Source organism: Maylandia zebra, linkage group LG5 (assembly GCF_041146795.1).
Source record: "Maylandia zebra isolate NMK-2024a linkage group LG5, Mzebra_GT3a, whole genome shotgun sequence".
Classification (NCBI taxonomy): domain Eukaryota; kingdom Metazoa; phylum Chordata; class Actinopteri; order Cichliformes; family Cichlidae; genus Maylandia; species Maylandia zebra.
Window position 1 is genome coordinate 16,139,463 of NC_135171.1, and position 12,068 is coordinate 16,151,530.

The 12,068-nt window shown below is 39.8% G+C and overlaps 2 protein-coding genes across 8 annotated transcripts in view; both read left to right on the forward strand.

The window, feature by feature from the left end:
- The first annotated feature begins 28 nt into the window (after positions 1 to 28).
- Positions 29 to 1,911, forward strand: LOC101482873 (beta-crystallin B3). Of its 2 annotated transcripts, none has more exons than XM_004545207.3 (6): positions 29 to 161; positions 524 to 605; positions 709 to 824; positions 946 to 1,078; positions 1,168 to 1,310; positions 1,470 to 1,911. In XM_004545207.3, exons 2-6 carry the CDS (start codon positions 531 to 533, stop codon positions 1,744 to 1,746), a joined length of 744 nt encoding a protein of 247 aa, XP_004545264.1. In that variant the 5' UTR covers positions 29 to 161; positions 524 to 530; the 3' UTR covers positions 1,747 to 1,911. The 2 variants fall into 2 exon arrangements, with proteins under 2 accessions (XP_004545264.1, XP_076739982.1); XM_076883867.1 differs by lacking the exon at positions 29 to 161 and adding an exon at positions 188 to 289.
- Positions 1,912 to 2,526: 615 nt separating this feature from the next.
- The window catches only part of cita (citron rho-interacting serine/threonine kinase a), a 41,130-nt gene continuing 31,588 nt past the window's right edge, over positions 2,527 to 12,068 (forward strand). For all 6 annotated transcript variants that reach the window (XM_076883868.1, XM_014408028.3, XM_076883870.1 and 3 more), the window contains exons 1-10: positions 2,527 to 2,664; positions 2,837 to 3,009; positions 3,125 to 3,266; positions 3,440 to 3,615; positions 5,667 to 5,768; positions 7,861 to 8,003; positions 8,374 to 8,467; positions 8,553 to 8,759; positions 8,935 to 9,088; positions 10,455 to 10,644. In XM_076883868.1, the coding sequence (XP_076739983.1) occupies positions 2,908 to 3,009; positions 3,125 to 3,266; positions 3,440 to 3,615; positions 5,667 to 5,768; positions 7,861 to 8,003; positions 8,374 to 8,467; positions 8,553 to 8,759; positions 8,935 to 9,088; positions 10,455 to 10,644 (1,310 nt within the window). In that variant the 5' untranslated portion in view covers positions 2,527 to 2,664; positions 2,837 to 2,907. The remainder of the gene's footprint in view (positions 2,665 to 2,836; positions 3,010 to 3,124; positions 3,267 to 3,439; positions 3,616 to 5,666; positions 5,769 to 7,860; positions 8,004 to 8,373; positions 8,468 to 8,552; positions 8,760 to 8,934; positions 9,089 to 10,454; positions 10,645 to 12,068) is intronic.

Genomic DNA, 12,068 nt, shown 5'->3' on the forward strand with positions numbered 1-12,068 from the left:
GCTAGAAATAAACCATAAATACCCCCACTGGCATCCACCAACCGCTCACCAGGCCTCCACACAGATCCTCACTCAGTCACAGACAGAAAGGGCAAAGAAAAGAAAGAGGGAAGACGGAAAACGTGGCTTGTACGGGGTGCATTGAAGCACAAGCCATCAAGGTAAAGAAAAAAAAAGAAAAAGGGAAAAAGAACCAAGATAATTATTTTCCCTTTTTTTTGTTTTCTCTCAAGAACTTCTTCTGTGTGGATCCAGAGGGACTATTAGTGTGCTATTCTAACAGATACAAGTAAGATTTGTGTAAGCTAAACAAAAGTTTGCAGGTTACTTCCTGATTGATTTCTGAACAACAAGATTATGCTAATCTAAACTGTATTATGCAATCCAATCTTGCAGGAAAACCTTTTTCAAGTGCATAAAGTCAATAGCTCATATCTCATCATTTTTATTTGAATGTTTATTTTGTATATCAGGTGTATGTATTTAATCTGACACTAAGCAATGTGATTGTTGTGCTTTGTAGACTAAAAATGACAGACCAGCAGGGAACCCCAGACCAGCTGCCTGCAGAAAAGGGCCAAGGAGGGGCTGGAGCAACATATAAGGTACCAGATTTAACAAGAGGGACTTTTCTGTTAAACAAGCTCAAAAAGACCACGGGCTTATGGACTGCATCATTCAACTGCTCCACCTGTCCCTGTTTTGCAGCTGGTGGTTTTTGAGTATGAGAACTTTCGTGGAAAAAAGGTGGAGCTGTCTGGTGAATGTAAAGATGTGCTGGAGAAGACACAAAGGGTTGGTTCAGTCATTGTGGAGTCGGGACCGTGAGTGACTCAGTTACCCTTCCTTCATTTTCACTGCATGTAGATCCTATTTTGTAGCTGTTACCTTTGCTTTCAACAAATGTGTGCATTTATATGTCTTGCTTATTTTCCATGTTGTCAGATGGGTAGGGTTTGAGCGTCCAAGTTTTGCTGGAGAGCTGTTTGTGCTGGAGAAAGGAGAGTATCCTCGTTGGAGCACCTGGACCAACTGCCAGAGTAGCTACAGCCTGAGCTCCTTTAGGCCTCTGAAAGTGGTATGTACTTGAAATGAAATGAACCTCAGACATTTTGTGATTTTGCAAGGGTTGATGTTAAACATGTGGAAATATACTGTTTTCTGCAGGACAGTGCAGATCACAAGTTACATCTGTTTGAGAATGCTGGCTTTGAAGGCAGAAAAATGGAGATTGTTGATGATGATGTCCCCAGTCTGTGGGCTCATGGTTTCCAAGACCGTGTGGCCAGTGCTAAGGCTGTCAATGGAACGTAAGTTTCACCATTCTCAGTCTCTCACTACAATGATTTCCACTTATCAGAACTGAAGCCATGAAATGTAAGATAGAAGTGCATTTGTGCAAAATGATACTAAATTTGTGTAAAAATCACTGTCCCAGAAATGTGATACTGTTTCTCTTTCTCGTGAAGGTGGGTAGGATACATGTATCCAGGTTACAGAGGGCGCCAGTATGTGTTTGAGCAAGGAGACTTCAAGCACTGGAATGATTGGGGAGCCACTGCACCTCAGATCCAGTCCGTCCGACGTGTGCGGGACATGCAGTGGCATAAGAGAGGGTGCTATATTGCCCCTGCCCCCGCCCCTGCCCCAGCTCCTGGTCCAGCCCCAGCTCCAGCCCCTGGCCCTACACCACCCAATCCTAACCCTATTCCCAACCCCAAATCCCAAACTCAGCCCGAAGCTTAAACTCCCACCTCTGACACCTTCCACAGAAACTGGTGAATGCTGAAGGCAGCTGGCCAGTCCTTAGTCTCTCATTATTAAAGCTCTTTATTGGTTTAGGCTTTTGGAAAACTGGAACTGAAAAAATTAACCATGCATCTCTGTTGGAAATAAAAGTTTTGGCCCTGATTCTGGTTATTTGTAAATTATTCCATGCCATTTATTTTGCATAAATTAATACATGGGATTGGAGTGAGAGTGTTAAAACGATCTGTGCATTAGACAAACAACTTATAAGTATATTAAAATTAAGTAAACAATAATTCAGACCAGAAAGAAATAATTATCAACTATTAGTAATTGGCATTAGAAGGGTGCGTGATGTAAAAAAAAAAAAACTTTGTTTTTTTTGTGACACTAGAAATCCTTGCTACACTACCACTGATAACCTGATATTCTTTTTCAATTATTTAGTCACTGTCGACCTGATGTTTGGTTCTTCTGAGTCTTTGAATCTAGTCAGGCCCCGTTTCTTTTTAACTCCGGGGCATTGTAATTAATGCTCATAAAATTTTTGCTATTTTTATACATTTTTTTTTTTTTACTATTAGGCACTTGTTAGATTGTAAACTAACTGTGATATTCAGCCACTGTTTTGTTGATAAAAACACGATCAGCCCCCTCTTCAGAACCTTTCCCAGCGTTCCTTGGTGTGCTCAACTCTCATTGGTTAACAACTGCATTTATGCCCGCCCACATAAAATGGAACATCCAATCAGAACCAAGATTCATTCAGCAGGCTCGTGAGCTGGGCGGGCAACGCGCAAAATTTGAAAGTTGACCGGAAACAGGGTGGCTGTGTAGAAAATAGTGTGCTCTTAAGCACATAAATATGCCTATATAACTTAGAAAGAGTATAATAGCTACCTAAACGACTAGCTGGTGAGTAATTTCCTAACAGACCGCTTTAATTTTATTCATATGTCAAGAGTGTTTCGTCTTTAATGTTGTTTTATAAGCTAAGTTAGAAAGCGAACGTTACCCACCGTTAGCTTAGCGCGCTAAAGGGGGGCATGTTGTTGACACCAAGTGACAGCTTTTCCTTGGTCTGTAGGTATCAATATTTCGTTAATGCCCTGGATTTAAATCTCGACTTGCTACCTGCTTTTATGCTGTGAAGAGACCATGCTGAAGTTTAAATACGTGAGTCAGGGAAACCTGAAAACACCGTCTTCCTCTGCTGACCCTATCACTAGCCGCAGCTCACGACTCAACCAGCTGTTTCAGGTAAAGTAATGGATCAGTTTAGGTGTAGTTTCGATCTCTTAAAATTCAGTTTAAATACATCCCGAATAGCAGACTCCTGTGAACTCCACTTTTCTTGTTTGTGTATTGTTTTCAGGGACGACTGAGTCTGTGTGGGGAGCAGGGAGGATGCACTTTAGGTCGGGAAGAGTTTCTGGAGGCTTTGCTGCTTCTCTACCAAGAGTGCACTTCCCCAGAACTTATGAAGATACATCATGTGGCAAACTTCGTCAATAAATGTAAGCATACATTTTAAATATGAGCAAGATTTGTTTGTTTTATTTATCAGTCATATCCGTTTTAACAAAACCTGATTATATCATAAAGGTTTTACTTCAAATTTTGAAGCCATAAAGGGTGAAAAAGTTGTTTGTGCTGTGCTGAGCTGAGCTGTTCGTGCTTTTTGAAACAGTTTCTGAAGTTGTCTCGGAGCTGCAGGCCCTACAGCCCAGGCTTCAAGACTTTGACCTGCATGCAGTGGTGGGTCGGGGTCGTTTTGCTGAAGTCCGAGTTGTCCGGGAGAAGGCTACTGGAGGTGTTTGTGCACTTAAAGTCATGAAGAAGACAGTTTTACGCACTCAAGAAAATGTAAGTTTCGTCCTCTAAGAACTACATCGTACCAGAGAGTTTTGATATCCATGTCTGGGACACAAAAAGGAAATTTTGGTAGTTTGCTATTTATTTGTTAATAGTTTTTTTCCAGAAGGAAAACCAGAGGTGGGAGTAATAAAATAAATGTATGCTGGTTCCATTTAAAGTTGTGTGAAAAAGAAAGTTTTAAGGATTCCACTGTAGCAGTCTTGTGCACTTAACAGTTTTGTAGCTTTACAACGTTGCTTCTGTTTGCAGAGGTTTGTGAAAATTTGTTTATGCACAGCAAATAAATGTCTGGGTTCCTCTAGACACTTCAGTCTAGTTGAGGACTGGACCATTGCAACACCTTGATTCTTTTCTTTTTTAGTCATTCGGTTGTAGATTTGTTGCTTTGCTTGGTGTCATTGTTACGTTACATGACCTAGTTTGGGTGTAGCTTTAGCTTTTGGACAGATGTCCTTACTCTCAATCGTCAATACTTTGGCATACAGAGGAGTTCATAGCTACTTCCCACTGCACGCACCCCAGGTACTGTGGGTGAAATAAAAGCCCAAATCATCAGCCTCTAGAACTCCATTTGAGGCATTTTTGTTGATATGCTGTCTTTGATGTTCACCAGTTGTGGTGCTGTGCATTATAGCCAAGCATGTCCACTTTCGTCTTGTCTGTCTGAAGGATATTGCTCTTGAAATCTTGTGGTTTGTTCAGATTCAACTTTGCAAACCTAAACTGAGCTATCATCTTCTTTTTAGATGGGCATTTTCAAATAAGACATACTTCTTCACTCTTTTTTTTTTTAGTTGTGTTGTTACAAACTTTAACATGTTAACTCGAGCCTGAGATGTAGCCCTTTTGTTTTGTTTTTTGAAATTTCTTTGAATATTGGGCCATCTGACCTTTGGATTACTTTGTTGAACTTGTTTTTGCAGAGGTGGTCACATTTGCTGGTGATCAGCAGCATCTGCCTGCTACTTACCCTCTTAATTCCTACACAGTAAGGGTGTACTTCACTGAAAAAAACGTTCTTTTTCTCAAGACTGTAGCTTTTGTTTCAGGATTTCTTTGAATACACTGTCATAGATTAGTGGAACAAATGCCCATTATTAATGTTTAATTAATGTTTATAATACCACTTGTGGTTTGCTCACTACCACAAGTGGAAACCCTATAAAACGGGTAGATTTAGAGTCCGTCTAATGGGAGTGGAAAGGTTCATGTACTTGAGATGGATTTCTGTCAGAATGAAATTCACTGAGAACAATCATGTAATAATAGCATTTATTGAAAAGTATTTATTTAATTATTTTAACACAGAGACAACTATTCACTCTCATATTCAGACCGATGAGCAATTTAGAAACACCAGTTAACCTGGATGCATGGGATAATTATTTTATCTTTTTTTTTTTTGTTATAATAGTCCTCTAATAAAATGATTTCCTCAGGAGTATTGAAGTGTATAAAGAATAAGGGGCTTGAATTTTTCACTTTCACATTTATTACACAAGTACTGTTAACTGTGTCTCAGCTACTTGGTGTTTCAAATTTGTACTCCTAAAAAAGTCCACTGGAGAGTGCTGTAGGGCTAAGCACAACAAATGTCACTTGGATCCAATATTTCACAGCTGTGCTCTCTGGCATATGACTAATCGGACAGATCTCCGTCAGAATAGTACATGAGCTGTGACACAAAGGGAGCTGAAGAATGAACAGTTTTAATGAACAAGAAATGTCTTCTTCATGCCACCTGTGACAGTTTAGTGTAATTTAGTCTCATCTGTCGCTTATAAAAAGAGGGAACAAGAACTGAAGCTAGACGAGAAAGGCAAGAATTCTAATCACCAGAAAAAGTAGATTTTTTTTCACAGTTTTATCTGAAATAAAATGCAATTACATTTAACCCACATTCAGTTTCTTAATATGGAAGTTTCTGTGTTTCAGGCACATCTGTTTATATGGCCATTATACTAATCACAGTGTATATTTGTATTGCTTACATTTCAAACAGTATAACTGCTCATTGCTCACCTTCTAACTCTTCAAAGGTGATTTTTCATGAAGAGGAGCGGAGGATCTTGGCTCTGAACAGTAGTCCCTGGATCCCACAGCTGCTGTATGCCTTCCAGGATAAAGATGATGTTTACCTGGTGAGACTGCGGCACATGTTTCTTTTTTTTCTTTTTTATCTTAATGATGAATTGAAATGACTAGTTTGCTAATTTTTTCTGAATCAAAAGAATATTTTAAGGATCTTTTGTAACACACAGAGAAAATGGCACACACACAACATACTGTACTTACTAATACAATATTTGTGCTATATTTGATGTATAAAGCAAAGGCCTTGTATTTTGTAGTGTAGGCCTCGATGTAGTGTTAGTCCCAGTGTTACAAAATAGTACTGACCGTATAGTGACTGGTCATAGTAGATAGCTGCCCTTCCCTAAGCCTGGTTCTGCCTGAGGTGTCTTCCTGTTAAAAGTGAGTTTTTCCTTCCTACTGTTCCATAGTGTTTGCTCAGAGGGGGTTGTTTGACTGTTGGGGGGTTTCTGTATATATATAGTAGGGTCTTTACCTTGCAATATAAAGGCCCTTGAGGCAACTCCTGTTGTGATTTGGTGCTATGAAACAAAAAATTGAGTTGGTATGACATATTAGCTTTCACTCAAAGTATCATAAGCACACTGTGTATTCCCCCAAACTCTAAAATTATACTGTGGGGAAAATGGCTAGACTCAGAAGTAAAACAAACACCCACACTATACATGAACCCTAGAAATACAATCATCAAAATTTGCCTATTGTTACCTGCTTTCTATCTTTGATTTTCAAAATTTGACCAACAAAACTGGCAGTCACTCAAAGTGGCATGTGAAGGAGGAATTATAAAATGACCAATCTGTTTGTACAAGAAAAATATTTTGTAGCAGGGGAAAAAAGGTTTCATCCTTAAGTCGTTATTTTTGCCATCAGTACGTTCCACAGTGACCAGGATTTTTTCATGATAAATCACATCATTCATTACTGACTCCTCCTGTGGCTTTTTAGATGCTGTGCTTGGTTTTAGTTTTTCTTGAAATTAAAAGCTTACTGCAACTAACAAAACAGTATCACATTTTTTTTAAGCTATCACTGTGAAAAATAAGGAGGGAAATCAGAAACTAAACTTACTGTTTACCATTTAAAACACTCAGTGAATGTATACTCTTTATGCTGCATTATTGTATGAGTAACTAATTAAAGGGGGAAACGTATCCCTTTTAATAATGCAATCTTAGCACTTTGTCAGTTACAGTTAGCTGTTAAACTTACAATGAATCTGTATTTTTCCTTATGATCAAGGCTGTCTTAGGTAGTAGGAAAGAGTGCAGTCAGTTTCTTGTGCAGCTGGGCCTTATATTTTATCCTGCCCTTTTTGTTTTCTTTCTCTCACCATCTATATATGTTCCTTTATGTCCCCTGCATATCTGTTTCAATTCTTCCTCTTTTTTTCTCTCCCCCTCTGTCTCTCTGCTCCTTAACTGAGCATGGAGGAAAATACAAAGCATCCATCTTTATCCGTGTGTCAGAGAGGCACCCAGTCTCCCTGTTGCTAGGTAACACTGGAGAATGCTCCTGTTCATTGAGACTCGCTGACCATTCATGTGCATGGGCTTTGCCTGTTTATGGCTGTATGGCTTTAAACATATAGCTCAAATCAACTTGGCACAGCACCTTTTATTTCAGTGTGCAGACAGCAGGAAAAAAAAAAAGAATTTTAGGCAACGTTAACCAAGGCTGATTTATTTTTCCAAACTTTCAAAACTACATGTCTTCAAATGGGCTATGTTATGGTTGCAGTATGTTGCTTTGAGTTAAATGTGTCTTCTTTCATCCTATGATCATTCATTCTAGGCTACACTGGGATTATGCATTTATTCTTGACATATTTTTAGCAATTGAACAGGAATACTTTGACTGCAGTATCATAGATAAATCAGCAATAGTACCCAGTGTTATATAACTGAATCTATAATGAGGAGAACCACCCTATAAGCTTATGCGGAGCAGAGCTTTGATGTAAGCTCAGACACATGGCCCTACACTTGTTGCTTTGTTTTTCCTTCTAAATATAGACACATTTAGAGGCGTTCTTAAAGCTTTTACAGCCTTCAACAACAACACACAATCCTTCAAATGCTATGTACTGGTTATAGTCTTATCCTGCCAGTTCCTCACTTTAAACACATATGCTTTCAGGCGATGGAGTACTTGCCAGGCGGTGACCTGATGTCTCTCCTAAACCGATATGAGGATCAGTTTGATGAGTCCATGGCTCGATTTTATTTGGCTGAGCTGGTAGAGGCCATTCATGCTGTCCACCAGTTGGGCTACGTCCACAGGTAAAATACCCGCTATGAAATCCAACCTGTTATTGATAGAGGATTAGCCAAGTAAGACTTAACAGTAAAACATGATCAATGAAGGAGTGGCAGTGTTCCTGTAGAATGGGTTTCTCGACTTCCAGGTCTATATTAAAAATGTTTTTCTTTCGTTTTCATTGAAAAGGCCACAATAACCGGATCCTGTACATGAGAATTGTTATCGCTTTAACTAATTTAATGTACAGTGTGATGGCAAATGTTATAAAAATGCTGTGGAGTTTGCAAATGTCTCTGTTATGCTTGGAGCAGTAGAGCATTTTACAGTACTCAGACAACAAACAGCTCTGTAAAAGCCGTATCAAATTTCTACTAAACTATCCACTTACAGAGATGTCAAACCAGAGAATATTCTCATTGATCGGACTGGTCATATTAAGCTGGCTGACTTTGGATCAGCTGCCAGGCTGACTGCTAACAAAACGGTAAGTCGAATATAGGCTTTGCTATATGTATTAACTTCACTGGTCTTCACAATGACATTACAGAGTTTCTGTTATGTTTTCCCAGGTGGCCACTTCCACAGTGCCTGTCGGAACCCAGGACTTTCTTTCCCCTGAAGTCCTGACAGCCATGAATGGGGGTTCTAACAGCACCTATGGAGTTGAGTGTGATTGGTGGTCGCTTGGGGTCATTGCCTATGAGATGATTTATGCCCGGTCACCTTTTTCTGAAGCCACTTCGACCAAGACTATCTACAACATCCTTAACTTCCAGGTGCTGACATTGTCATTGTTTATGTATTCAATATCTATAACAGATCAGACACAAACGGTGTAATCAGTATTCCTGTTACGGTCAGTAATATATGCAGTCTAATTTAGGCAATATTTAATCAGTCTATGAAATATTTATTCAATTCTTGTTCAATTTTTTTTTTTTTTGCCTACAGCGTTGCTTAAAGTTTCCAGAGGAGCCACGTACCAGTAAGCAGTTTGTAGACTTGGTACAGAGCTTACTTTGTGGTGCAAAGGAGCGACTGGGTTTCCAGGGACTCCACTGTCACTCTTTCTTCTCCAGCGTTGACTGGAACAACTTGCGACAAGGTGAGGAGATTCCTCTCCCTTGAGACTCCTCTGCAATCTTTTTAGTGGACGTGCTCAATTTCACTTGAAATGACATATTCTTGTTGTAATTGTGTTACAACACAGTTGATATATTACTAGTTGTCAAATTCTAATGCTTGGGTTTTTATTCTTTTATTTTTATTTATTTATATATATATATGTATATATGTGTGTGTGTATATATATGTGTGTGTGTGTGTGTGTGTGTGTACATATATATATATATATATATATATATATATATATATATATATATATATATATATATATATATATATATATATATAAACAAACAAAACCCCACCCAACAGCATCTAGTCTACGTCTGTGTGTGTTCAGGGGGTGAGCTCATAGACAACAATAGTGTTGGTGTTGTCTATAGTAAAATAATGAGATTCTGTGCGCTGTTGGCAGTAAGCCATGGTTTTTTTTTTTTTGGTTTTTTTTTTCCTGAGGAAGGGAAGGCAGACCGTTAAGATCTGCGACTCATCTGTTTCTCAACAGATGCAGCACGCATCGTTTACACAGGCAACACCAGACATGCTCTTTGTAGCGTTTGTTAAATGTTATTGTTGCCAGTGAGTTTCACAGTTTCCCCTGACTGGCCATTGGAAAACACACCCATAACACTCAAATTAATAGATAATTTCAGTGAAGCATGGTCACATTGAAGAGGCACATGCCTACAGTGCTACTGTAATTCACAAGTGTATCTGCAGGGGTGATTGGTGTTTGTTTTGGCTCTACCAAATAGGTATTTTCTGCAGATGACACCCCCCCATTATAAAGTAATTATATAACATTACTATGCCCATGGTTTCCTCTTAGCACTGATTTGTCTATGATAAAGTGTTTAGATTGATCGTTTTTCTTTATTTATTTTTCTCTTTGTTAATTGATTTTGTTTGAGTAGTAGCAAAAAAAACCCCTCAAAATACATATTTGTACAAATGTCTGCATTAAAAATATCATCCTTGTTTATTCACAACTGAGCACGGATAGAGCTTTATGCATCAGCTTTGGGTCCAGCTGATTAGCTTGCTCTGCTGCAGTGAGAGAGTGAGTGAGCATGTGTGTATGAGAGAGCGCGAAAGAGAGGAGGGAGGGACAGAGGCAGCATGTGCATCAACGCGCGACTTACTGCTCTCTAGGCTCCCACCGCTCTCCGCTCTCTATTCCTCCTCCCTTCCTTTCTCTCCCCTTTCTCCTTGTGTTTTTTATTTTATTTTTTTATTTTAATTTTATTTTTTTTTACATTTTTTGTTTTTAAGTACCTTGTTCATAGCGGCTTCCTTTTTCCCTTGCCCTTTCTCTTATTCCCACCTCTCATGCTCTTCCCCTGCAGTTCTCCCGCCTTTCGTTCCTGCGTTGCATGCTGAAGATGACACCTCTAATTTTGAGGAACCGGAGCAGGCAGCCCCCTGGCCAGCCTCAGCAGCCCAGCAAGGAGCTCTGCCGGCGGGCTTCCAGGGCCAGGATCTGCCTTTTCTAGGCTGGTTCTTCAGCAGAGCGTTGATACTGTTGGCCAAAACTGAGTAAGTGGTACCTGTTTACTAGTCATTGTTGGGATCATTCAAAGTAGACTAAAGCCTGTTTTTCCTTTAGATGATGCAGAGACCTTTTGCATGCACCTTTCTAATACCTTTTGTTGGTAAAGACCCCATGCTAGTATTGAATGCTGTTCTGCCATTAGTCTCCTCATTACCACGGCAACAATTTCCAGGTAGCCTTGTTTCAGGTGACCTAGCATGGTGCCCAGGGCAGTTGGTATTGTCCCTGTCATTAGTGTTGTGCCTGTTGGGGCCAAAAAGGGTTTGGCTATATGCTGTGTCAGACAAGGAATGAGAAAAGGGAGGGATCCTCCTGTTCTGTGGTGCTCTCTCCTACTGACTTCTTGTTTTTGTACCTTCAGATCACACGTAAGTGATCCAGTGCGCAGATAGATCAAATGAATGGCTCAGAGGATGTTAGCTGGTGTTATCTTGCCATCGACTGATTGGTATGCGACTGAGTGTGCCGATGAGGTTTGCTGAGAAGTGGAACCCCACACATAGACACACTCCCACCCTCACTGCTGTTATTGTGTCTTCTCTGTTACTGTGAAGCGTAATAGGCTCCTGACTTTTACGGCATGGGTTTTGGGACTGTAATTATACCTAATTGTGTTTGGCTTCTTAACCCCTGATAATAAAGCAAGAGGATGGGTTTTTGTTCTTGCAGCCCCATGCTAGTGCTCTCGCAGGTTAATGGTGCTGGAGACTGCAGATCATGACAGCAGCGGCAACAGAAATGGAGAAAAAGCATTAGCAGATTAGACTGGGAAAAAGGATGAGAGCTCATATTGGGGGAGAGAATTATTTCTATGGTTACAACCGTGATGCTTTTTTTGGGGGGGTTTTTTGTGTGTGTGTGTGTGTGGGGGGGGGGTTTTTGTTGTTTTTTTTTTTCCCCTGTCCCCACCCCCCATCTTTACCCGTCTCATCTCCTCCTGTTATTTCTCCCTCTTCTAATGTCTAAGTCGCCTTGCTGTTACACCATCAGTCATCTGTTCAAGGTTTTTAACAGAAGCCAGTCATTTTCTATGCTGCATTTGATTAAGAGGAGCTCAGTGTTCATAAAATGTGTCAGAATTGTGTTGCGTGTGTGGGAGCATGCATATCCGTGTACACATTATTCATTACAATGCCAAATAGGAAAGAGAAATGAACCTAGAGCCAGGCATAATGAAATGCTAATCATTGTTTTGGGGGTTCCTGCTATTGTTTGTTTTTTCTTCTCCTTTTTGAACTTGTCTGTCTCACTCCTCATTAGTAAAAACTTAACAGCAAAATCCTCTTAAAAACTTGCCTCAAATTTATAAGAAGCTGTCTGTGGTATAGTGTCGGAAAATCATACTAAACACCCATAAAAAATGACATTGTTAGGATTTTTGGCTGGATTAAGGAAATTCTGAGATGGT

What these genes read in the sequence shown, in the direction of transcription:
- LOC101482873 (XM_004545207.3), top strand. Translation starts at nt 531, where the DNA reads ATGACAGACCAGCAGGGAACCCCAGACCAGCTGCCTGCAGAAAAGGGC. An exon ending in GTCATTGTGGAGTCGGGACC is followed by an intron (nt 825 to 945) that starts GTGAGTGACTCA and finishes CCATGTTGTCAG; the next exon opens with ATGGGTAGGGTTTGAGCGTC. An exon ending in CCTTTAGGCCTCTGAAAGTG is followed by an intron (nt 1,079 to 1,167) that starts GTATGTACTTGA and finishes TGTTTTCTGCAG; the next exon opens with GACAGTGCAGATCACAAGTT.